The 26,168-nt window shown below is 41.6% G+C and overlaps 1 protein-coding gene across 1 annotated transcript in view; it reads left to right on the top strand.

Annotated features, from left to right (window-relative positions):
- The window catches only part of CD226 (CD226 molecule), an 81,423-nt gene continuing 55,255 nt past the window's right edge, over positions 1-26,168 (top strand). The window contains exons 1-2 of the mRNA XM_082641621.1: positions 1-70; positions 375-713. Of these exons, the coding sequence (XP_082497747.1) occupies positions 25-70; positions 375-713 (385 nt within the window). The 5' untranslated portion in view covers positions 1-24. The remainder of the gene's footprint in view (positions 71-374; positions 714-26,168) is intronic.

Here is a 26,168-nt window from a genome sequence, read left to right as displayed (position 1 = left end):
TGGCCTCCCAAACAGGTTCCAGAGATGGATTGCCTTACTTTCCTCTTGGCTATTCTTTATGTATACAAAGGTAAAGATAATGTCTTCATTTAAAGAATTTACTCCTTTTTTAGTCTTATAGTGTGACATGTTCAGAATTTATAATGCCCTTAGTTGGTTTAGATAATTTCTTACTTGTTCAGAAAAACTACAAGTTGTAAATACCAATTATCAGCAGTGGAAACCTTTTTAGACTAAGGTAGAAACTGTTAGCCTTTACCATGATCTCAATTTACTATCTTGATAGGTCTAGAGTAAGCTTCAGATGTCTGTTTGGTGTTTCAATCATCATGTCTAATTGAATTCACATGATCACATGATGGTGTGTCTTTCAGCTCAATGTGAAGAGAGATTTTGGGACACAACTGTTAAACTTGCTAAGAATATGGCCCTAGAATGTGTGTATCCATCAAAGGACACTTTAACCCAGATGGAGTGGTTCAAGATCAAGACACTGGAGAGAGAGTCCATAGCCATTTTCAACCCTACTTACCGTGTGATCATAAGAGAGCCGTACGCTGATAGGGTTTACTTTTCAAATTCAACCATGGCCTCTAACGATATGACCTTGTCCTTCCATAATGCCTCTGAGGTGGACGTTGGCTTCTATTCCTGCTTTCTTCATACTTTCCCACATGGAACCTGGGAAAAGGTGATACAGGTGGTTCCATCAGGTAAGTGAAATTTTTATTTACCTTTTTACCCATCTACAATATTTGTTTCTGTAAAGACCAAGTAGAAACTGTGAAATGTTTTATCATATTTTTGTGCCATTTTCCAATTCCATTTCTAGGTTCTATATTATTGTTTCAAAGATATAATACAATTCCATTTTTCTTAATGTGCTATCATTTCTGAGTAGAAGAAGCATCTCATGAATTCGAATGTCATGGGAGAAAGCACAGGCTTTATCTTGTCTTAATGAGAACTTGAACCTAGATGAAGCTGATGTTGGCAATGTTTGGGTTCAGGGGTCAGACACCTCCTGTGACGTAGTCCCATTTCCTTTTGCTTCCAACCCTGCTTGTTCAGAGTCCTTTCTGTAACACCAAATCTGGGTTTATTAGTGAGTCCTAGGCAGAGTTCAAGCACTGGCTCTGTTTTTAGCTTCATCCAAGTTTCACTAGAGAAGATGCTTCAGAAATTGCAAGCTGTCATTTCAGAAAGAATCGAATGATCTCTTGAAGTATTTCCGGCCATGTCTACCAGTGATTGTGGTTTGATGCTTAGTTAGTCCTACAAGTAATAGCCACATGGATTGGGTGTGGTATGTTGGAAAAACTTGGGTTTTATAGCCTTTACTTCCTTTATAACCTTATATTAGCTGCTCAGTCCCTCTGAATCTCAGGTTCCTGAACAGTAAATTGAGTTAATAATACCATCCTCTTTGTTGAATGGTTTAGGGATCATATATGTAAGGAATTTGGCCCATGGTAGTCGGGGAATGGTAGGTAATATTATTACTGTCACTGTTATTATTTCCTAGGCTTTTGATACAAAATGACTAGTGATGAAATTTTTAGTTGTCACAGATAGATAGTCTAGAGAAGGAAATAATTTGGGACTGTGTGTTTCTTGTCTGGTGTCTCTCAAATTATATCCCAAATAGACCTCCAGCAGAGTACATCATATACCACCTGATATAGTGCTTTCTTTTTAAGAAATCCGTATTATAAAAGAACAATTTAAAGTGCTATATAAGGAATATCTAATGGTCAGGAAGTAAGAAAAATTCCCATGTGTAAGTTTTCCCTTTCTGTTTAGGTGTAGCTAAGCTCAATAATAATTCTGTGTATATGGGTGAGGCTTACAGAGTGTCAATTAGCAAAATCTCTTTAGTTAAATACTTACTTATTACAGACTCCATTTTGCCACTCAAGATCTCATTTGCTGTTGTGTGCAGCCACCTGTTAAATGCTGTTTGCAAGTCTGCAGTGTAGAGTCCACTCTGATTAGCCATGCAAGTGACGGAGAGGATGGGAAGGGTCTTAGGGGTGAGCTGTTTGACACATGGCCTGAGCCACCATGGCCAGAAATAGATGCCCTTCCCCACCCTGCCTCGTGTGGTGAGCTTTTGTAGTTTGGGTCCCAAATCAGGTTATTCCGATTTCTGTAAAGAACAACCAATTGAAAACAGGTACACCTGAAACTAACACAACATTGTAAACCAACTATACTCCAATAAAATTAAAATATTAAAAAAACAAAAATGTCCATCAACAGAGGAATGGCTAAAGAAGATATTGTACATATATACATATATACACTAATATGTATAAGATAGATAACTAATAAGAACCTGCTGTATAGCACAAGGAACTCCACTGTACAGTAGAAACTAACAAAACATTTTAAAACAACTATACCCCAATAAAAAAAAAAAGAAGGAAAAAAGAAAACAGGTAGAACGGTGGTTACCAGGGTGGGGAGGTGGGGAACGGGGGAGCTAGATGTTGGTCAGAGTACAGAGTTGAAGTTATGCAGGAGGAACAAGTCTAGAGACCCAATGTACAGCATGAAGACATTAATGATAGTTAATATCATTGTCTTGAACACTGGAAATTTGCTAAGAGAGTAGATTTCAGGTGCTCTTATCACCAAAAAATGGTAACTATATGGGGAGAAGATGTGTAAATTAGCTTGACTATAGTAATCATTCCACATATCATTTTGTTGTATGTGCCCTAAACATATGCAATTTTTATTAAAAGCAAAACAAAACAAAAACAGGTAGCTTGACCTCTTGTGAAGGTTTAGGATAGAGGGTAGCACTAAATTATTGAGAACTAAATTATGGTTGCCACACCAAAGTAGGATTTTTAGCATCATGTATGAATGATTTTGGCAATATTTTCTTAATTTTATCCAGATTTATTTCTCCTGTTATTATTTTGAGGACAGGAAAAGGGAGATCTCTGCCTTATGGGGCTTTTTCAAAAACAGTGGTGAGATTTTCAGTCAGTCACCAAGAAAGGGGCGGCCAACTCTCCGTCTAGTTCAGGTTAGAATCTGATGGTATTCTTAAACACATTTTGCTGTTGTTTTTGATCATTTATATTTTTAAAGAATAGATTGCATTAACCAGCCAGCGAGAGTATTTCATCCACTTTTGAGATTTGGAGAGCTTCGTATTTTTTTAAAACTAAGAGGGCTTCCCTGGTGGTGCAGTGGTTGAGAGTCCGCCTGCCGATGCAGGGGACATGGGTTTGTGCCCCAGTCCGGGAAGATCCCACATTGCCGCGGAGCGGCTGGGCCTGTGAGCCATGGCCGTTGAGCCTGCACGTCCGGAGCCTGTGCTCCGCAACAGGAAAGGCCGCAACCGTGAGAGGCCCACATACCGCAAAAAAAAAAAAAAAAAAAAAAAAAAAAAAAAACTAAGAAAGATAGTGAATTTATTAAAATATAGTAGCTGTATTTACATTAAATATACTTAAATATACTTAACCTTAAATATACTAAATTAACCTTAGATATACTTAAATTCTTCCATGTGTGCTTTATTAACAACATATCAGGATCTACAAATCTTACATGCTTGTATAACATAAAGGGGGAGTTGATGATCTATTTAACAGTGAAAGATTGGACTTGGAATCCGGAAATCTTAATCTGTATAATAGATCGTTAAGATCGTCAAAGAGGTGAAGGAATTGAGCCACATGCTCTCTAAACATACTGATTTCTTCTGTTCACTGGAGCTGATGATGTGTGAGAAACTTGATCAGTACCTTACCTAGGTCTCTCGTTTAACGCCCCCTACACACTTGGTTGTGGACGTAACCTTGCTTTTCGAGTGAGGACACTGAAGGGAAGTAAGGTCTAGTAATCTGTTCAAGTTCTCAGACTTCGTTTGTGTCCATTGGATAGAGTTGCAATTACAGGATGGAAAGTGCCAGCTTGGGGGGCATAGGAGCAGGCGGGGGCCCTTGAATGCGGAGACATCCATCATTGCTTGTCCTTTTGGCCTCCCTCCCCCTTGAGTTTTCAGCCCAGAGTTGAAGAGCACATTGGATGTCTTATTCTGGATAAATGATATTGTTAATGCAAAATTATGTTAAAACATGTGTTACCTTCAGAACAGGCCTTTCTTAATCAGTAACTGATTTAGAGCATTTAGTGGCAAGAATGGCTGCATTTATTTCACTGCCTCATGGAAAAATACGCTGAGGCGACTTGAGAGGTGACATTTCAAAGGCAGCCCTTTCACGGCAGAGTTTGCGGTGGAAGTGGGCTTGTGGAGAAAATTACCGTAACCCATGTGTCTCTGGCTTTACTAGTCACTTAAGGCAAATGTGGTTATATTTATGGAAATGTCCCCCCAAATGTATGATGCACCCCCAAAACTCTGCTAGCTAACTCTGATTAGGTGCCTACTGTGTGTGAAGTAAATGCCTGTCCTCTCGTTTAATGCCTGTGAAACAGCAGGCGGGAGATTAGCGTGCTCACATTAGACAGCTGAGGAAACTGAAGTTCAGGGTCATTAACCAACTGAAGGCTGCTGAGCTGCTGAGCCGCAGCACCAGGATGAAACCAGCTGGCATTTCCAAAGAGCCAGAAATGAGAGGGAGCGGAGCTTGACACCAGCAGAGTGAACGTGAACAATTAAAAAAAAAAAGGAAGTAGAGTTGCTGTGCAATATTATATAAGTTACGGGTGTACAATGTGGCGAGTCACAATTTTTAAAGCTTATACTCCATTTATGGTCATTATTGAATATTGGCTATATTCCCCTGTGTTGTACAATATATCCTTGTAGCTTATTTAATACATAATAGTTTGTATCAGGAATTTTTTAGCATAGAGAGACTGGTGTGAGGGAAGAAGAGAAAAGGGTGTCTCCGGGGGTACTGATGGTGTGGAGAAGGGATGAGGAAGTCTGGTTCACGCAGAGGACAGAGACTGGATGGTCTGCCTGGAGCACAGAGCTCCAGGAGAAGTAGGTCTCACCCGGGCTCCGGGGCCCCTCACTGCCTGAGAGGCAGCCTTGAGGGTGAGGAAGAAACTGTGACAGTGGGACCCTCTCTCTGCTCTTACAGCAGAGGTGCTCTGGGGCCCCAGGTAAGGTTTTATACAGTAGATCCTATGTTTAAAAAAGAAGCCGAAGCCCATGGGGCAGGAGAGTGTCGGAGAAGAACTTGGAAAGATGGGACGGCCCAATGTTGCTGAGCCTAATGGGGTTGGAACTCGACCCTGCAGTGTAGACTGTGGGAAGTCTCTGAATGTTTTCAGATGGAGACACATAATGACCACTTTTTTTCACCACCTAGAAGATTACACTAGTTGCATCCTTATAGAAGGGGGAGAGTTGAAGGGGCAGGGTGAGCAACTATTATTTTATGGATTGGAACGCTTATCCACGGCTAGTAGGAGTGTAAGTTGGTGGATCTACTGTACTATTGGTATTGGTACTATTCAGAGTCCTCCAGAGAAACAGAACCAATAGGATGTGTCTGCGTATAGAAAGACATTGATCATGAGGAATTGGCTCATGTGGTCATGGAGACTGCAGTGTGGGCCATCAGGCTGGAGACCCAGGAAAACCAGTGATGGTGTAGATGCAGGCGGAAAGGAGGCCAGGGAGGCCAGTCTTTTCGTTGTATTCAGACCTTCAGGTGATTGGACGAGGCCCACCCACATTATGTAGGCCAGTCTGCTTACTCAAAATTCACCAATTTAAATGTTAATCTTATCCAAAACCACCCTCCAAATTCATACCTAAAATTAGCCATCACATCTATTTTGGAAAATGATATTGCATTAGCTAGTTAAAGAACCCCATTCCTAAGACCTAATCATTCTTTCTATTGTATAGTCTGGGGATTGCCCACATGTAGGAGAAATGCCTGAGGATGTTTAAGGCAGCAGATCACCGTGATAGCCAACAAATGAATGACTGATCGTGAGGTTCATCAACAGGGATGAATTTTGGGAACATTGTGTGAAAGAAAAAAGCAAGTTTCAAAAAAAACACACGGGGGCTGATTCCTTTCCTTTAAAGTTTAGAGACATGCAACTAAACAATATGCTACTTATAGATACAAACGTATGGTAAAACTCTAAGGAAAGCAGATCTCTGAAGCACAGTCAGGAAGGAGATAGAACCAGGAAGGAATACAAGGGTCTTCCAAGTTCACTATCAGGTGTTTTTCTTATACAGGTGTTTTATTTCCCATCTGTCTTAAAAATGTTTTATGAAACTTCTCTCAAATCTATTGAATTTCTAATAAAAACAGTGAAGAAGGATACAATTGCAATTGTGAGCAGTTCACAGGTAATTATCTAAGTTAAGGGTAAGATCTTCATTCTGATTTGGCCTGGAGGTCTGGAAGAGGGAAAACAAGGATTCCAAATTTTTATGATTCAGGGACTGAAAAATGATGGTTTCACTTAAAAAGATGGAAAATTAAGAGACCGGTTTGGCTTGGAAGAGAGTAAATAAGTTCAGTTTCAGATGCATTGAGTTATAAGGTAGCCTTTGACCAGCTCACGGCTGAAATTATGGAATGACAAACCATAATGAAGTTCAGGATTGAAAATACCAATTTTGGAGTCATCTGGATGATCACCCAGCACACGTGAAGAAGATGGTTAACTAAGAACGTACTTGTACATGGGACAGAAGCTGAGGCCGTGGCATTGAAGGATGCTCACATCGAAGTGGGGGGACCATTCGTGTTAAAGACTGGAGAGGGCATAGCGAGGGGAGGGAGTGAAGAAGCAGGGGAGACTCGAGATGCAGGACAGACGCGTAACTGGTGTAGGGGCCAGATGGGTTTCCTCTTAGCTCATGTGTACAGGAGAGGGTTAGATGGTCCCCTCCACACATTCTGGTGCTCTGTGTTACTGTATCACATAGATTTCTCACTCTGTGATCTTCCACACTCCAACCCCCGCATCTCAACTTTGACACGGGATGTTCCTCACTGTCTCCTTTTTAAGGTTTCATTCTTTCCTGGGTGGGATGGGGCTCCCTGTGTGTCATCCATGCTCGGTCTTAGATGGGTCTTATCTCTATTCCCATCAACATCAGTATTTGCTTTTCTCTTGCCAGTTACTTTTTTTTTTTTTTTTGCGGTACGCGGGCCTCTCTCACTGCTGTGGCCTCTCCCGTTGCGGAGCACAGGCTCCGGACGCGCAGGCTCAGCGGCCATGGCTCATGGGCCCAGCCGCTCTGCAGCATGTGGGATCTTCCCGGACCGGGGCACAAACCCGTGTCCCCTGCATCGGCAGGCAGACTCTCAACCACTGCTCCACCAGAGAAGCCCTACTTTTTTTTTTTTCTAATGTTGGGGTGATCTCAGGATTTAAATTTTATTTAAATCTGGAAATGGGGGAGTGGCCCAGATCTGGCTGTAGAAATGGGTGTGCTGATTTGTGGGATCGAATTCACTTATCCATTAATTCACTCATCAAGTCTTATTGAGAACCTACTATATTCAAGATAATGTCTGTGGTGGGGAAGCTAGAAAGACATGATCTTAGCTCTAAACAGCATGCAGAGCATTAGGGGAGATAAAAGTTGTATATCACAAATTATAACGTAAAACAAAGAGTAAGTGCTATTGTAGTTCAGAGGATAGAATTTACTTTCAACCAGGAAACTGAGGATAGATTCCCTGAAAGGGGGGAATTTGAAGTTTACCTTGAAGGAGGTAAGTCAGAATATTTGGACATGGAGTTGGGCGGAGTAGCATTCAGGAGAATTCCTTTAAATATTATCTAAAAAATAGATAACTTTGGCTCTGCTTTAACCTACTTTGCAAGCCAACACATAGGATTGATCAACAATGAATGCAGTTTATTCTGGTTTAAAATTCATGGCTTGGTTTATTTCAATGTGTTGACTTAATGCTTCAAAAGGCATAGGAATCCAGATGTGTTATGCAATTATATTTTGCAGCGTATCTTGAGAATATTTTCATGCTCTCATTTCAGCTTGTGTGTTATCTATCCCAAATTCAGAAGGAAAGAAGAAAACTGCATTACCTTATATATTAGTGAAAGGTGCAAAATGATGGAGGGGAAGCCTTTGTCTAAAAGCCTTCTTTGCCTGTCAGTGGAAATTCCAAACAGGGCTAAGAGGCCATGGAAAAAGAGTCTTTCTTACTCTCCTGTTACATGGGTCACCAATACATACCAGCATGTTTCGTCCCTGCTGGATTCTTTCAGCTTTGCCTGTCAGATGCTTCTCTTTTGCTTTGGGGTTGGGTTTGTTTGTTTGTTTCTTTGTTTTTAAGTGAGGTAGAAGAATAAGAAAAAAATTCTTTCATATCTACTGTTTAAAGAATTAATAAATAATTATTAATAGATAACAATAGGTAATATTAATAAATAATAAACTCTCTTAAGGTCCATTCTTACAAGCTCAGAAATAAATCATGAAAGTTTCCCCATCTGTATAACTGTGTTATATACATACATATATGAGAATAAAAAAGGGTTCTGTGAAATGTTACATTTCAGCAGTTTTTCATTTAAGGAAGAGAAAAGATATTAAGTAGTATCAATAAGAAATAGCCAACTGATGAAAACAAAAACATTTTCAAGGCTGAGAAGTCTCACTCCTTAATGAAATAAAATAGTACATAGAGAAGGCAAATGGTGAAGAGCATTTTAAGATTCGTGGAAGGCAAGGTTATGGTCACTGCACTTCTCAAGGGTGAAATTTATGGGAATCTGAAAGTGAACTAGTTACCAGAACCCAGGCCAAGGTTGTTTTTATTGACTTGCTTTCCGTTTGCTAAGCCAGGGAGGAGATGCTTGAGAGCACATATCACCATGAGATTCAGCGCTCAGGCTTTGGGGTAAAGCTCTGTAATCAAAAATCAAAAAGGGAGACATAAAAAACAACTCTGAAACAAGGCAATACTGGATTTATATACAAAATTAGATTCAACAACTGAATGGCAGGTAAAGTTTAACGTACAGGAACAAATACACATTTGGGTTTGGTGAGAATAGTTTTTTCTGTTTGTCCACCTGAGGGCACAGGCCTATGTCCACTGTGCTACCTCCATGCCCTGCGAGGCCGCCCAGGCTTTCCCACTTCTCAGCCGGGTCAACATCCAGAAGAGAACATTTCCCCTAGACTTGTTGGGAAATCCACTCAGGCAGTCCAGAGCAGGGGAGGCACCTGGCTGTGATCTTTGCCTGTGGTTGTTTTGTTTACTTCCACAAGCCCTATCCTTCCTTGAGCAGCTATTGTTATTTCCAAGATGACCATAGCGTAAGGGTGGCTTTGGCTCGAGGATGAACTACAGCTGAAGCAGGAGCACTGGCTCCCCTGTGGCCCTTGGAGATGGTCTTCGTGCAGCAGAGACACACAGTTCTTGGGTTTTCCTCCTTCAACCCTCAGTGATCGAGACAACTTGCACCTCTTCTATCACTTGTGACCACAACCCCCCTCTCCCCAGCACTCGGGTGGCTGCGAACTGCGGGCTCTGGAACACGCTTCCTCTGAAGAGTGGGTGCTGCTGGCGTGTGGTGTGAGTGCAGGGTGGGGATTGTGGCTTTGTGAGTAAGAGCCCCTCAGGGTAATCGGAACCTGCTGGGCCCACGCACACTGAGACCCTCCCCTGGACCGTCTCGGCTTCTAGATTCTTTCTAAAAAATTCCTCTCATCAAAGGTTGAGAACAGCCCCGATGGAGGTGTGTTCACCGCATCTTCTCTCAGAAACTTCTCGTAGGATTAGGGGGAGGCGTCAGGGACCTTCAAAGAGACCTTACGGGGATGTGCATCCCGACAGATCACAGTCCTGACGGAGGGTAAAATGATAAAAAATTTTGTAAGATAAAAATGCTGGATTTGAGAAATTTAAAAACGAAGAAGTGAAAGGAAAAATAAATAACTGAAGAAAGAAGGAAAAGGGTCAAGCTCTCAGGACCAGAAGCTTAGGGCTGTGCAGCCCGCTTTCTCTTTGAGCCGATGCTGTCCAGGGGCAGCTGCTTTAGCGTTTATAGAAAGAAGAGTTGTCTCTAAGCTCTGCTCTTGGTTGCTGGTTTTTGTTTTTGTTTGGTTTTTATAGGGAGTGGAGGTTGCAAACAGGATAGCTTTTCTGTTCCTTTGGGAACATTTCTGAAGACATTTAAGATTTTGAAACCATTAAGAATTTTAAGACTATCAAGCCCATCCTTCAGGGATCAATGAGAAATTATTCCCCTACACACCATCTCTTCTACTTACTCCACAATAGTTTTAATTAAATAACTCAGCTGATGGGGCTTCTGGCACTTCCCTTGAGAGATTACTCACAATCCAATAAATCTCAATGTGAGAAAAATTCCCCTGACTTAAGCTATTTAACCAACTTACATTAAAAAAAAAAAAAGTCTTCTGCATAATCTGTCCAGAGAGAAAGACCCATGTTCCGTAGAAGATTGATATAGAAAGCTTTCTAAGGATGAAGATGCGAGATGCAATATTCACATTTAATAGCACTGTAAATAGCTATACACGTCATACCTGCTGGGTTTAGTAGGGCCAATAAGGGTGATGTCTGGGCATGAATTCTGTGAGCACTTATGTGCATTTATTAATGCACATTTATGTGCATTTAACTAGCAGAATACTTAAGAAACTTAATATTCTCATTTCAGCAAATTACCTCTTAAGAACATATTTGTTCCATTTCTTGGCAGGCTATGTGAAATCCTATATGCTACCAACACTGACATTTCCAGAATAGCTTACTGAAGGTGTATGCATATGTTTAGGATAACTTCCTTCTTGACATATAAAGAACCCAAAACTTCAGCAAATTTTAGGTCATCCACCTAATTCATTCCACTAATGGAGAGAGTACATTTATTTCTCTTTACAAACTGGGTGCTACAATTGAGAGTGTGTATACCATTTTTCATTTGAGAAACAGCCAGGGAATTCAATACTTGTCTCTGAGGCAGAGCTCAGTAACATTAGTGCATGTCCCCAAATGAGACCATTTTGTGTCCCATTAGCTTGTGACACCACAATTCTCAAATTATGTCCCTGTTATCTTTTTTTTTTTTTTTAGTTTCTGCTTTATAACAAAGTGAATCAGTCATACATATACATCTCTTCCCCCATCCCTTCCCTCTTGCGTCTCCCTCCCTCCCACCCTCCATATCCCACCCCTCCAGGCGGTCACAAAGCACTGAGATGATCTCCCTGTGCTATGCGGCTGCTTCCCACTAGCTATCTACCTTACGTTTGGTAGTGTATATATATCCATGCCTCTCTCTCGCTTTGTCACAGCTTACCCTTCCCCCTCCCCATATCCTCAAGTCCATTCTCAAGTAGGTCTGTGTCTTTATTCCTGTTTTACCCCTAGGTTCTTCATGACATTTTTTTTCTTAAATTCCATATATATGTGTTAGCATACGGTATTTGTCTTTCTCTTTCTCAGTTACTTCACTCTGCATAACAGACTCTAGGTCTATCCACCTCATTACAAATAGCTCAGTTTCATTTCTTTTTATGGCTGAGTAATATTCCATTGTATATATTGAATATATATATTCCATTGTATATATATTTATTGTATATAAAGAAGATATACATCTTCTTTATCCATTCATCCGATGATGGACACTTAGGTTGTTTCCATCTCCGGGCTATTGTGAATAGAGTTGCAATGAACATTTTGGTACATGTCTCTTTTTGAATTATGGTTTTCTCAGGGTATATGCCTAGTAGTGGGATTGCTGGGTCATAAGGTAGTTCTATTTTTAGTTTTTTAAGGAACCTCCATACTGTTCTCCATAGTGGCTGTACCAATTCACATTCCCACCAGCAGTGCAAGAGGGTTCCCTTTTCTCCACACCCTCTCCAGCATTTATTGTTTCTAGATTTCTTGATGATGGCCATTCTGACTGGTGTGAGATGATATCTCATTGTAGTTTTGATTTGCATTTCTCTAATGATTAATGATGTTGAGCATTCTTTCATGTGTTTGTTGGCAGTCTGTATATCTTCTTTGGAGAAATGCCTATTTAAGTCTTCTGCCCATTTTTGGGTTGGGTTGTTTGCTTTTTTGCTATTGAGCTGCATGAGCTGCTTATAAATTTGGAGATTAATCCTTTGTCAGTTGCTTCATTTGCAAATATTTTCTCCCATTCTGAGGGTTGTCTTTTGGTCTTGTTTATGGTTTCCTTTGCTGTGCAGAAGCTTTGAAGTTTCATTAGGTCCCATTTGTTTATTTTTGTTTTTATTTCCATTTCTCTAGGAGGTGGGTCCAAAAGGATCTTGCTGTGATTTATGTCATAGAGTGTTCTGCCTATGTTTTCCTCTAAGAGTTTTCTAGGGTTTGGCCTTACATTTAGGTCTATAATCCATTTTGAGCTTATTTTTGTGTATGGTGTTAGGGAATGATCTAAACTCATACTTTTACATGTCCCTGTCCAGTTTTCCCAGCACCACTTATTGAAGAGGCTGTCCTTTCTCCACTGTACATTCCTGCCTCCTTTATCAACGATAAGTTGACCATATGTGCGTGGGTTTATCTCTGGGCTTTCTATCCTGTTCCATTGATCTATCTTTCTGTTTTTGTGCCAGTACCACACTGTCTTGATTGCTGTAGCTTTGTAGTATAGTCTGAAGTCAGGGAGCCTGATTCCTCCAGCTCCGTTTTTCGTTCTCAAGATTGCTTTGGCTATTCGGGGTCTTTTGTTTTTCTAAACAAATTTTGAAATTTTTTGTTCTAGTTCTGTGAAAAATGCCAGTGGTAGTTTGATAGGGATTGCATTGAATCTGTAGATTGCTTTCGGTAGTAGAGTCATTTTCACAATATTGATTCTTCCAATCCAGGAACATGGTATATCTCTCCATCTATTTGTATCATCTTTAATTTCTTTCATCAGTGTCTTATAATTTTCTGCATACAGGTCTTTTGTCTCCTTAGGTAGGTTTATTCCTAGATATTTTATTCTTTTTGTTGCAGTGGTAAATGGGAGTGTTTCCTTGATTTCACTTTCAGATTTTTCATCATTAGTGTACAGGAATGCCAGAGATTTCTGTACATTAATTTTGTATCCTGCTAGTTTACCAAATGCATTGATTAGCTCTAGTAGTTTTCTGGTAGCATTTTTAGGATTCTCTATGTATAGTATCATGTCATCTGCAAACAGTGACAGCTTTACTTCTTCTTTTCCAATTTGGATTCCTTTTATTTCCTTTTCTTCTCTGATTGCTGTGGCTAAAACTTGCACAACTATGTTGAATAAGAGTGATGAGAGTGGGCAGCCTTGTCTTGTTCCTGATCTTAGTGGAAATGGTTTCAGTTTTTCACCATTGAGGATGATGTTGGCTGTGGGTTTGTCATATATGGCCTTTATTATGTTGAGGAAAGTTCCCTCTATGCCTACTTTCTGCAGGGTTTTTATCATAAATGGGTGTTGAATTTTGTCAAAAGCTTTCTCTGCATCTATTGAGATGATCATATGGTTTTTTTTCTTCAGTTTGTTAATATGGTGTATCACATTGATTGATTTGCATATATTGCAGAATGCTTGCATTCCTGGAATAAACCCCACTTGATCATGGTATATGATCCTTTTAATGTGCTGTTGGATTCTGTTTGCTAGTATTTTGTTGAGGATTTTTGCATCTATGTTCATCAGTGATATTGGCCTGTAGTTTTCTTTCTTTGTGACATCCTTGTCTGGTTTTGGTATCAAGGTGATGGTGGCCTCGTAGAATGAGTTTGGGAGTGCTCCTCCCTCTGCTATATTTTGGAAGAGTTTGAGAAGGATAGGTGTTAGCTCTTCTCTAAATATTTGATAGAATTCGCCTGTGAAGCCATCTGGTCCTGGGCTTTTGTTTGTTGGAAGATTTTTAATCACAGTTTCAATTTTAGTGCTTGTGATTGGTCTATTCATATTTTCTATTTCTTCCTGATTCAGTCTTGGTAGCTTGTGCATTTCTAAGAATTTGTCCATTTCTTCCAGGTTGTCCATTTTATTGGCATAGAGTTGCTTATAGTAATCTCTCATGATCTTTTGTATTTCTGCAGTGTCAGTTGTTACTTCTCCTTTTTCATTTCTAATTCTATTGATTTGAGTCTTATCCCTTTTTTTCTTGATGAGTCTGGCTAATGGTTTATCAATTTTGTTTATCTTCTCAAAGAACCAGCTTTTAGTTTTATTGATCTTTGCTATCATTTCCTTCATTTCTTTTTCATTTATTTCTGATCTGATCTTTATGATTTCTTTCCTTCTGCTAACTTTGGGGTTGTTTTGTTCTTTTTTCTCTAATTGCTTTAGGTGCAGGGTCAGGTTGTTTACTCAAGATGTTTCCTGTTTCTTAAGGTGGGATTGTATTGCTATAAACTTCCCCTGTAGAACTGCTTTTGCTGCGTCCCATAGGTTTTGGATCGTCGTGTCTCCATTGTCATTTGTTTCTAGGTATTTTTTTATTTCCTCTTTGATTTCTTCAGTGATCACTTCGTTATTGAGTAGTGTATTGTTTAGCCTCCATGTGTTTGTATTTTTTACAGATCTTTTCCTGTAATTGATGTCTAGTCTCATAGCATTGTGGTTGGAAAAGATACTTGATACAATTTCAATTTTCTTAAATTTACCAAGGCTTGATTTGGGACCCAAGATATGATCTCTCCTGGAGAATGTTCCATGAGCACTTGAGAAAAATGTGTATTCTGTTGTTTTTGGATGGAATGTCCTATAACTATCAATTAAGTCCATCTTGTTTAATGTATCATTTAAAGCTTGTGTTTCCTTATTTATTTTCATTTTGGATGATCTGTCCATTGGTGAAAGTGGGGTGTTAAAGTCCCCTACTATGATTGTGTTACTGTCATTTTCTCCTTTTATGGCTGTTAGTATTTGCCTTATGTATTGAGGTGCTCCTATGTTGGGTGCGTAAATATTTACAATTGTTATATCTTCTTCTTGGATCGGTCCCTTTATCATTATGTAGTGTCCTTCTTTGTCTCTTCTAATAGTCTTTATTTTAAAGTCTATTTTCTCTGATATAAGAATTTCTACTCCAGCTTTCTTTTGATTTCCATTTGCATGGAATATCTTTTTCCATCCCCTTACTTTCAATCTGTATGTGTCTCTAGGTCTGAAGTGGGTCTCTTGTAGACAGCATATATATGGGTCTTGTTTTTGTATCTATTCAGCCACTCTGTGTCTTTTGGTGGGAGCATTTAGTCCATTTACATTTAAGGTAATTATTGATATGTATGTTCCTATTCCCATTTCCTTAATTGTTTTGGGTTCGTTATTGTAGGTCTTTTCCTTCTTTTGTGTTTCTTGCCTAGAGAAGTTCCTTTAGCATGTGTTGTAAAGCTGGTTTGGTGGTGCTGAACTCTCAGCTTTTGCTTGTCTGTAAAGGTTTTAATTTCTCCATCAAATCTGAATGAGATCCTTGCTGGGTAGAGTAGTCTTGGTTGCAGGTTTTTCTCCTTCATCACTTTAATTATGTCCTGCCACTCCCTTCTGGCTTGTAGAGTTTCTGCTGAGAGATCAGCTGTTAACCTGATGGGGATTCCCTTGTGTGTTATTTGTTGTTTTTCCCTTGCTGCTTTTAATATGATTTCTTTGTGTTTAATTTTTGACAGTTTGATTAATATGTGTCTTGGTGTATTTCTCCTTGGATTTATTCTGTATGGGACTCTCTGTGCCTCCTGGACTTGATTAACTATTTCCTTTCCCACATTAGGGAAGTTTTCAACTATAATCTCTTCAAATATTTTCTCAGTCCCTTTCTTTTTCTCTTCTTCTTCTGGAACCCCTATAATTCGATTGTTGGTGCGTTTAATGTTGTCCCAGAGGTCTCTGAGACTGTCCTCTGTTCTTTTCATTCTTTTTTCTTTATTTTGCTCTGCAGCAGTTATTTCCACTATTTTATCTTCCACCTCACTTATCCATTCTTCTGCCTCAGTTATTGTGCTATTGATCCCATCTAGAGTATTTTTCATTTCATTTATTGTGTTTTTAATTGATGCTTGATTCCTCTTTAGTTCTTCTAGGTCCTTGTTAACTGTTTCTTGCATTTTGTCTATTCTATTTCCAAGATTTCGGATCTTGGAAATAGAATCTTGGATCATCTTTACTATCATTATTCTGAATTCTTTTTCAGGTAGACTGCCTATTTCCTCTTCATTTGTTAGGTCTGGTGGGTTTTTATCTTGTTCCTTCTCCTGCTGTGTGTTTTTCTGTCTTCTCATTTTGCTTATCTTACTGTGTTTGGGGTCTCCTTTTTGCAGGCTGCAGGTTCGTAGTTCCCGTTGTTTTTGGTGTCTGTCCCCAGTGGCTAAGGTTGGTTCAGTGGGTTGTGTAGGCTTCCTGGTGGAGGGGACTAGTGCCTGTGTTCTGGTGGATGAGGCTGGATCTTGTGTTTCTGGTGGACAGGTCCACGTCTGGTGGTGTATTTTGGGGTGTCTGTGGACTTTTTATGATTTTAGGCAGCCTCTCTGCTAATGGGTTGCATTGTGTTCCTGCCTTGCTAGTTGTTTGGCATAGGGTGTCCAGCACTGTAGCTTGCTGGTCGTTTAGTGAAGCTGAGTGCTGGTGTTGAGATGGAGATCTCTGGAAGATTTTCGCCGTTTGATATTATGTGGAGCTGGGAGGTCTCTTGTGGACCAGTGTCCTGAAGTTGGCTCTCCCACCTCAGAGGCACAGCACTGACTCCTGGCTCCTCAGTTTGGGATGATTTGTTGTCTATTCATGTATTCCACAGATGCAGGATACATCAAGTTGATTGTGGAGCTTTAATCCGCTGCTTCTGAGGCTGCTGGGAGAGATTTCTCTTTGTCTTCTTTGTTCTCACAGCTCCCGGGTCTCAGCTTTGGATTTGGCCCCACCTCTCCGTGTAGGTCGCCGGAGGGCGTCTGTTCTTCGCTCAGACAGGACAGGGTTAAAGGAGCTGCCACTTAGGGGCCTCTGGCTCAATCAGGCAGGGAGGGAGGGAGGGGCACAGAGTGCGGGTGGAGCCTGCAGCAGCAGAGGCCGGCGTGACGTTGCACCAGCCCGAGGCGCGCCGTGCGCTCTCCCAGGGAAGCCGTCCCTGGTTCCCGGGACCCCGGCGGTGACGGGCTGCACAGGCTCCCCGGAAGGGGGGCGTGGACAGTGACCTGCGCTCGCACACAGGCCTCGCGGTGGCGGCAGCAGCCCCAGCATCCCACGCTCGTCTCTGGGGTCCACGCTTACAGACGTGGCTCGCGCCCGCCTCTGGAGCTCCTCCAAACAGCTCTCCTAATCCCCTGTCCTTGCGCACCAGTCCCTGTTATCTTTTAAGAAGCATAGTTGCTCATTTAAATAAGTCAGTAAATATAAATAAAGAATATTTATTGAACATAGGACTTGTTACTTCTTCCTCTTATTTTCCTTAAATCCTACAAATGGTTCCTAAAATAATGAACATTTAATAAGATGGAAACATTTCCAATTACTGGTATTGTGTTTCTTTGAGCTGACAGTGTTTGAATTTTTATTCTTAACACAGTCTGACTATTATGTTTTCAGTGAAAATAGCAGAACTGAACCAAAGTATTATACCTTATTGTTCAAATGACACTTTCAGATGTTCTAGTCTTTTATTGGATGAATGTTGATAACAGTAATTTAAAGAATTGTAAGCCCTTTCTAAGTACATTGAATAGACATTTACATGTCTATTTACAAACTACTCACAGTTTGCTGTGAGGAGAAGAAGAAATGAGTAAGAAGGTCACTGTTTTTGAGACGTTTATAATCTAAGAGGGGAGGTATGTACTATACATTATGTAAACAGGAGGACTGAGTAACCATGCTGTACAGTGGAACTCGATAAGTAGCATAGAACAATGTCTGGAGAGTTGAGAGTGGCAGAGGTTACTTCCGGTTTGGGGGACCTTGAAAGGTGCCTGCACCAGGCTGGAAATCTAGGTAGGATTCCAGAAAAAAAATGCATCATGGAAAAAATCCCATGAAAGGGCAATGCTCTTTGCATTTGGGGCAAATGAAAAATACATTTGGTCACAAGCTTCGAGGAAGGGCAGTGGTGGAAGGTCTAGTTTTGAACTCCCTTGGTGGTTAGTAAAGTTTTCAAACAGCGGAAGTCACATGGGTCATGTTTGCAGCCATTATTTGGAGCCATTACTCTAGCAGCTGCGTGTGGGATGATTTAGAGGTGGGGAAAAAGAAAGATGGGAGAGTAGGAAACAAGGGAGAGGGAGCCTGCAACCCTGTAATACAGCAGGGGCACTGCCTCCAGGGCATGGCCCACCAATGCAATCTTCACAAAGTCTCTGCTTACCTTGCTAAATCACAGCCAAATGAAGCTTCCCCCTCCTCAAGGGCTTCCTTCCCATCCACTCCTAGCTTTCAGTCAATAAATAGTTAATGAATGCTGGCTGTGTGCCAGGGGGCTGTGTGAGGTTGCGGGTACATAGACACATCCCAGTCTCTGATCTCAAGCTGAGGACTCATTTATAATGCCAGTCGATGTATGGGACAGGTGCTGGTTGCAATAGGATGGTGGTGGCGGCAGTGCGTGTGTGCGCGCGCCTATACGTGTGTGTTGGAAGAATGATTGTTTGGAGCGGGGGGAGTAATTACGGAAGCTTCAGAGAACAAAAAATGCTTGAGCTTACTCATAGAGGGAGATGCCAAACCTCCTGGGTTGAAGGATGATCATGCCATTAGCGGGATGGCATGCCTGCTAGAGGGAACTCATGCTAATGCTACAGAAGCAAAGTGAGTCTGATGTGCTTAGGAGCCAGCCTGCTGGGTAAAGCCTGAATGTAAATTAGTTTAAGTGGCTAGTGGTGCCAGGTGGCGAATCTGGAGGGTGGAGAGCAGAAAAGAACTTTGTTATGCTTTCTACAGGGGCTCCAGATTTTTGCTTGGGAGGGGTGGGTTCAGTTTTCGGAATACTCGACTTGGAATTGTGTTTGCGTAGCAAGGCCTTATTCTGACTTAGATCGCATTTTCTTTGCAGTGGGGTGGGAGCTAATGTTCCCTCTAGTTCCATTTTGTGTCACAACCGTACACCATTCTAAGGTGATTTTACTTTATTTTAGGCAATGGGAAGCCATTAAGAATTTGTATTAGGTGAATGTTTTGCAATTTAGAAAGAGCAGCCAGACAAGACTCTACAAGGGGATTAGAGGTGAGGGGCAAGTGAGCGAAGTCCAGAGGCTGTTATGGGCTGAGGTGTGTCCTTCCAAAATTCATATGTTGAAGTCCTAGCCCCCAGTACCTCAGAATGTGACTGTATTTGGAAATAGTCTTTAAAGATATAACTGAGTTAAGATGAGGTCATTAGAGTGGACCTTAATCCAATATGACTGGTGTCCTTATGAGAAGAGGACATAAGGACACAGACATACACAAAGGTAAGACCATGTGAAGACACCAGGAAGAGGTGGCCATCCAGAAGCCAAGGAGAGCGGCCTCAGAAGGAATCAACCCTGCTGGCACCCTGACTGCAGACTTTCTGCCTCCAGAATTGTGAGAACATAAATTTCTGTTGTTTAAGCCACCCAGTCTATGGTACTTTGCTATGCCAGCCCTAGCAAAGTAATACAAAGGCTGTAGTAGTGGGTCAGACAAGAGAGGCAAAAGAATTATACTGAGGCAGCACAGTGGAGATAAAGTAGAGAGGGGGTATATTCAAGATAGAGTCTCTTTCTAGTGTACTTTTCATTATTTTGATTTCTTCCCCTCCCACGGATTCAGAACTTATATAAAAAACCATTACAGCTGCCAGCACTTTGGCTCAGAAATTGCTGGAGCACTGCTCCCCCTGCCTTCCTGCTTTGTTGGGACTTTGATCACAGCCACTCCTGGTTCTCATTGTCTCTCTATCCTAATTTATTCTTTTCAATGCACACCCTCTCCTCTCCCCAGACTAGGTACACATAGTTGTTTTATCATCTATGTCTGACATTCTAATATCAAAAGGCTCATTTCTAATATCTGTTTTCCCCCTGCTGCTGACTCTTCCTCTTACTGCTTTATTTCCTTATGTTCTTGGCTATTTTTGACTGTATGCTGCACATCACCCTTCATAAAGCATTTCTGGTTGTTCTTTGAGGCCCAGAATAAATGGGTCTTCATTCACAGAGGCGTTGTCTTGGATTACTTTAAAAGGCTTTATGGAGCACCCCTGCTCTGGGAATTTACACTGTAAATTCACATGAGAACTGACTTGTGCTTACAGCTACTCAAGGATTTTCTTTCTTTCCATGGTCTCCTAGGGATGTGAATGAGGGCAGGTTTACTTCCATTTCATCCTTACCATGAAGGTGTACCCCCAGATGTCTCAACAGGAAGAGGGTCTTCTCCTCCATTACCTATCGTGGGGAGGCCCTGGGCCTTGACACCCGTGTCACTTGTGCTGTGTGAGGCTCAGAATCAGAGTTCAAGTTTGCTGAGATTGGCCAGGCGTGCTCAGGGCAAAAATGGCTTCCTTCCATGTTCTCACCTCCCTAGTTTGTCACTTTCTCTTAGATTTCTCCTGGTGACTCCTATGTTGTCTGAAATTTGATGCTTTTAAATTGCTTTTAAGATATTTTAAATTGTTTAACATACATATTTAGTTGTTTTTTTTAACATCTTTATTGGAGTATAATTGCTTTAAAAAGGTGTGTTAGTTTCTGCTGTACAACAAAGTGAATCAGCTATACATATACATATATCCCCATATCCCCTCCCTCTTGCATCTCCCTCCCACCCTCCCTATCTCACCCCTCTAGGTGGTCACAAAACACCGAGCTGATCTCCCTGTGCTACGTGGCTGCTTCCCACTAGCTAGCTATTTTATGTTTGGTAGTATATATGGCCATGCCACTCTCTCACTTCATCCCAGCATATTTAGTTTTTAATAGGAGGTTTAGTGCTAATAATGGAGCCTGGTATTTTACTAGAAATGCAAATATCTACATTTCTAAACAATAAATCCACCCCCGCACACAATCTGTTCTGCGCCCAGTCTCTCTCATTTGAGTCAATATCCCTGCTTCTCAAAACCATAGAAGTCATTCTTTATACCTTATTTTCTCTCATTCTCCCCATTTCAGTGGCTAGACTTTCAAAATAAATATCTCATCCATGTTATCTCAGCCTATATTGCAAAGCACTGTTGTTTCTTACCTCTATGTATTTTTTTTAAGTTTATTCATACTCTAGATGCTTTTACGTGAAAGTTTGATCTGAGTAACATAGTCCATCAACCACCCAGAAAGACAACATCTGTTGCCCCAGTTTTTGGACTCTGGACCTGGTAGGACTATGTTTCTAGTTGTCTGTGTTCTACGTGCCTATAAGGGGTACCTGATTTCCTTCATTGTTGATCATCCCCTGATAAGGCAGGCAGTCTGCTCAGCTTCCACATTTCTGGGAATGGGCTCCGACCGTGATTATACAGCAGGAGAGTTGAGAGAGAAGATTTCACTTTGTATTGGGTGTTGGGTGTGACGTAGAAGGAGGATTCAAGAGTGAGATCAGGTTTGTACCTGGGATCCCGGGCAGATGGTGCTGTCGTTTCCTGAACTGGGGGGTATGAGGTGAGAGGAAGGTCCAGGGTGGGGCTGAGTGGTTTAGTTCAAGACACCCACATGGAGCTCTCTTATAGGCAGGAGGATTTTCGAGTCTGAGCCCAAGAGAGAAATTGGGGTGGAGTGTAAACGTGCAGTCGTGAGTGTGCACGAGTGTGCACGCAGAGCTTGGGCTGGTGATCTTTTGCATCAATAACTATGGCTTATTGAATGTTTATTATGTGGCAGCCTCTGGGCAGGGTCTTAAAGGCTTTACATGGATTCTTTTATTTATTCCTCGCAATACCCATATGAAGTAGTCTTATTAATACAGAATTTTGAAAATGCATTCACACAGAAAGTGAAGGACAAACCATGAGAGTGGAGGGAGAAAAAGAACTTAGCACATAAGGGTGACTTGGTAAAACAGTGTTTAGTGGACATGAAAAAACCAAGATGAAAGAGCTGTTACTGGACCAGGAGAAGCCTCACTATCTAAACCAGCATTTGCAGGCCGGTTCTGGCCCCTAAGAACCACTCCATTTGACCAGCACATTTTCAGAAAATTGGAGACACTCATAAACATCTGGAAGGATGGTCGATATTGACGTGACTTTTCTGTTTGGCAGCCTTTTCTAGGCTGAGTAGCAGCTGCTTTTTCGTGAATGATACATTCGTAAGTTCTCCACAGTTCCCACTATCCCCTCTCATTCTACCTTCTGGCTTCTGTAATTTCTGTTATCTTCCTGGAACCTCTGGGAATCTGACATTTCAATCCTTATCTACTCAATTAAGCCTAAATCTTGAAAAGTGCTATTCAAGGCCTTCTAAGATTTGGTCCTTGTGTACATTCCTGCTCGTCCCTTTGTACACCCTTCTTTCAGCCAAAGTGGGTTAAGTTTTAATTCCCTAAGCATCCTCTGTATTTCTGAATTTCATGTCTTTGTGCCTTTTCTTTCCCTTAAATATTCTTTCACTCCATATACTACTCACCCTTCAGGGCACGGCTAAAGAAACGTTGGCCCATCCCTAAAATGGAAAACAGTGTCTCCTTCTCCGCTCCCCAGATGTTGTTTGTGACTACTTTTAGATTGACTATAGGCTGGGACTTACCTGGTGGTGCAGTGGTTAAGAATCCGCCTGCCATTTCACAGGACACGGGTTCGAGCCCTGGTCTGGGAAGATCCCACATGCCATGGAGCAACTAAGCCCATGCATCACAACTACTGAGGCTGTGCTCTAGAGCCCGTGAGCCACAACTACTGGGCCCCTGTGCCCCAATTACTGAAGCCCGCGCACCCTAGAGCCCATGCTCTGCAACAGGAGAAGCCACTGCAATGAGAAGCCCACACACCGCAACTGAAGGGTGGCCCCCGCTCGCCACAACTAGAGGAAGCCCGTGCGCAGCAACAAAGACCCAACACAGCCAAAAATAAAAATAAATAATTTTTTTAAAAAAGAAAAGAAACTTAAAAAAAATTGACTACATGTCATTTTCTTTGTATTCCACCTAGCGGGTACCATGCCAGTTTCTTCACTGCCTCCCCCATCAAAACCCTCAGAACCCTCCATTGAGGGCCATACCCCCTCCCCCTCCCCATGATCCCAACACACTTGGACACTGTGCTTTGCACTTAGGAGACATGACTCAATAAAACAGCAAAAAGGTGGGGGTGAAGGGAGGGGAGTGAATCTTCCATAGAAAATCGTCAGCATCAACCCCTGATCAGTACATAGGAAAGGTGTTTATTCCAAACACAATTAAGTGGAACAGAACAGCCTCTTCTGATACCTTCCAGGAAGTGTAAAGTACTTTCCTGGGTGGTAAACCGAGATTTATAGCACATTATATATAAAATATAGTTTGAAGTCTTTTTTGGTATAGTTTTTTCCCCTAAATAATTTAATTATTTATACCTAACTTCATTCTAAAAGATAAGTAGAGGAGTTTTTTTTATACCCTAAATATATTCTTTCCATTGGGCATTTATTAAAATGTACCTAACCACTTTTCTGCATATTTCACAGGTTGCTGAGATACCTTGGTAATCCACCCCACTGGTCTGTTATTTCACCACACAGAATGGTTTAGTGTCATTTGCAAGGTTTTGCTATGGATGTCTATTAGCACATTACTTGTGAATATATTGTGAGTTTAGTACCCCAAGTTCACAGAAGCATTGTTCATAACAGCCACAAAGATGGAAGCAATGCAGGTCTCCACTGAGGGATGAATGGGTAAACAAAATGTGGTAAAGACACAATAAATACTATTCAGCCTTAAAAAAGGAAGGAAATTCTTACACATGATATATGGATGAACCTTGAGGACATGATTCTAAGTGAAATAAGCCAGTCACAAAAGGACAAATACTGCACGATTCCTCTTATATGAGGTCCCTAGAGCAGTCAAATTCGTAGAAACAGAAAGTAAAATGTTGGTTGTCTTGGGGTGAGGCCCAAGACAATGTTGGGTTGAGGCCAGGGGATGGAGGGTGTTTAATGGGTATAGTATAGAGTTTCAATTTTGCAAGATGAAAAGTTTTGAGGATTGGTTGCACAATGATGTGGCTGTACTAAAACTACAGAACTGTACACTTAAAAATGGTGAAGGTGGGCTTCCTTGGTGGCGCAGTGGTTGGGAGTCCACCTGCCGATGCAGGGGACATGGGTTCGTGCCCAGGTCTGGGAAGATCCCACATGCCGCGGAGCGGCTGGGCCCGTGAGCCATGGCCGCTGAGCCTGTGCGTCCGGAGCCTGTGCTCCGCAACGGGAGAGGCCACAGCAGTGAGAGGCCCGCGTACGGAAAAAAAAAAAAATGGTGAAGGTGGTCAATTGTATGTTACATAAATTCTTCCACAATTAAATATAAATATAGAAAAAATATATATTAAATATATAATAGTGAGCTTAGTTACAGGATTAATTCATGGGAGATTTACACTGTTAACAAGTTTCTTTTCAGAGAAGTTCTTGCTATCTATTGTGTTGCTTTTTGTCTTCATGACACTGAGAACAAAAATGAATTTGTTGGCAGAGAACTGTGGGTTCAGGTTCTGCCCTTGTTCCTAGTAGTCTTGTGACATTTGGAAAGTTCCTTCATTTTTATCGAGCTTCAGTTTGCTCATCTATAGAATGGGAATAATAATATACACTTTATGGGCAGGCTTGAGGATTAATGAGATAATGTATTCAAGACCCTATGAGGTCATAGCAGGTGCTGGGTACATGGTGGCTGCATTGGATTCCCTTTCCACGCTCCCTAAAAAATTGGATCTTCTTGTTCTGTGTCAAGAGTATTTCCACAGACACCAAGTAAGCAGTTACTAGTTGCCAGGCAGTCCTTCAGGAACCTGAGATATTATGATGAGTGAGAAGATAGAGCTCCTGCCCTCATCCCTGTTACATACTAGTAGGGGAGAGAAATAGGTGGTACTATATCACAGTATGATAGGTGCTCTGATGGGGATAAATGCCAAAGGGGGCTATCAGAGCCCTTAGGGTGACCCTTGTCTTTCCTTATTGTGCAAGTTGTGGGCAGGGTGTCTGACAACAAAAGGAGGGCTAAGAGTTGGCCAAAGAAGGAGCCAAGTAGATGTATCCTCCACAGTAGGACCAGCATGTGCAGAGGTCCAGAGAACAAAGAGAGTGTGAGGTGCTTGAGGTGGGAGCCCATGAACCTGGAAGGTAAAATATGAGGTAGGGATGGGGACAGGTAAAAGGGAGAGACAAGCAGGGGCCATACACTAAGTGGTTCTATGTGCCGTGCCAGGGACGGGGAGGTGATTGAAGGGTTTGGCCAGAGGAGAGAGAGTAGACTGTGTCGTGGAGAGTAGTTTGCATGGGACCAAGACTGGAGGGAGCTTGGGCTGGAGGCTATTTCAGGAACACAGGCTGGAGGGGGTGGGACTGGACTAGAACAGGGCAATGGGGATGGAGAGCAGGAGACATGTTTGACAGATATTTAGAAGGTACAACTGACAGGATCCAGCCACTGATTGCGTGAGCGTGTAAGGGAAGAGAAATTCAGCATGTCACCGGGGCTCTGAACAGTGGGGAGAGTGGGATGGAGCCATCTTGGAAAGGGGAACGTGGCTTTGCAATATCTGAATAGAAAGTGGAGAAAGAAGTTCTGGAAATCTAAATAAGTGTATCCATTGGCTCTCCTTTTCCACATCACTGCCTACTTAGGAAATTCTAGGAGGTGAGTTGGGTGTTGTTTCTCTTTGCAGATACCATGATGCAGTGTCCTTTCTCGTTTATAGCTGGTTATGAACTAAGTGCTGTTCCAGCATATCCTCCCAGTTTTCTGGACAAGAGTGAGCCTCAGTGTAGTTAATTTTGTGACCTATCTAGAGCTCCCTTGTTGGATGGTGCCCACTGGAAAGATACTTGTTCTGAAGCATGGCCACCATTCGTAAATATCAGATGCACATTTTGTCAAACAAGCCTTCATCGAGCATCTGCAGAGAAACTTGAGTGGAGTTTCCCTATTCCTGGGGAGGTCATTTTTGTCCAGTTCCTGAGTTAGGTCAAGTGCTCATAATTTCTTTAGAGTAACATGTTACCTCTCTGTTCTAATGGGAAAATTTGGAAATTCCCTAATAGCTTCCATAAAGATGGAATCAGATCAGATAATTCCTTAAGTGTCCTTATTGTCATTCTCTTTTT

The sequence above is a fragment of the Mesoplodon mirus genome, assembly GCF_964341445.2.
Source record: "Mesoplodon mirus genome assembly, chromosome: 13".
NCBI classification, from domain to species: Eukaryota; Metazoa; Chordata; class Mammalia; order Artiodactyla; family Ziphiidae; genus Mesoplodon; species Mesoplodon mirus.
The sequence above is the reverse complement of the archived record's forward strand: the minus strand, read 5'-3'. Positions and strand labels throughout refer to the sequence as shown.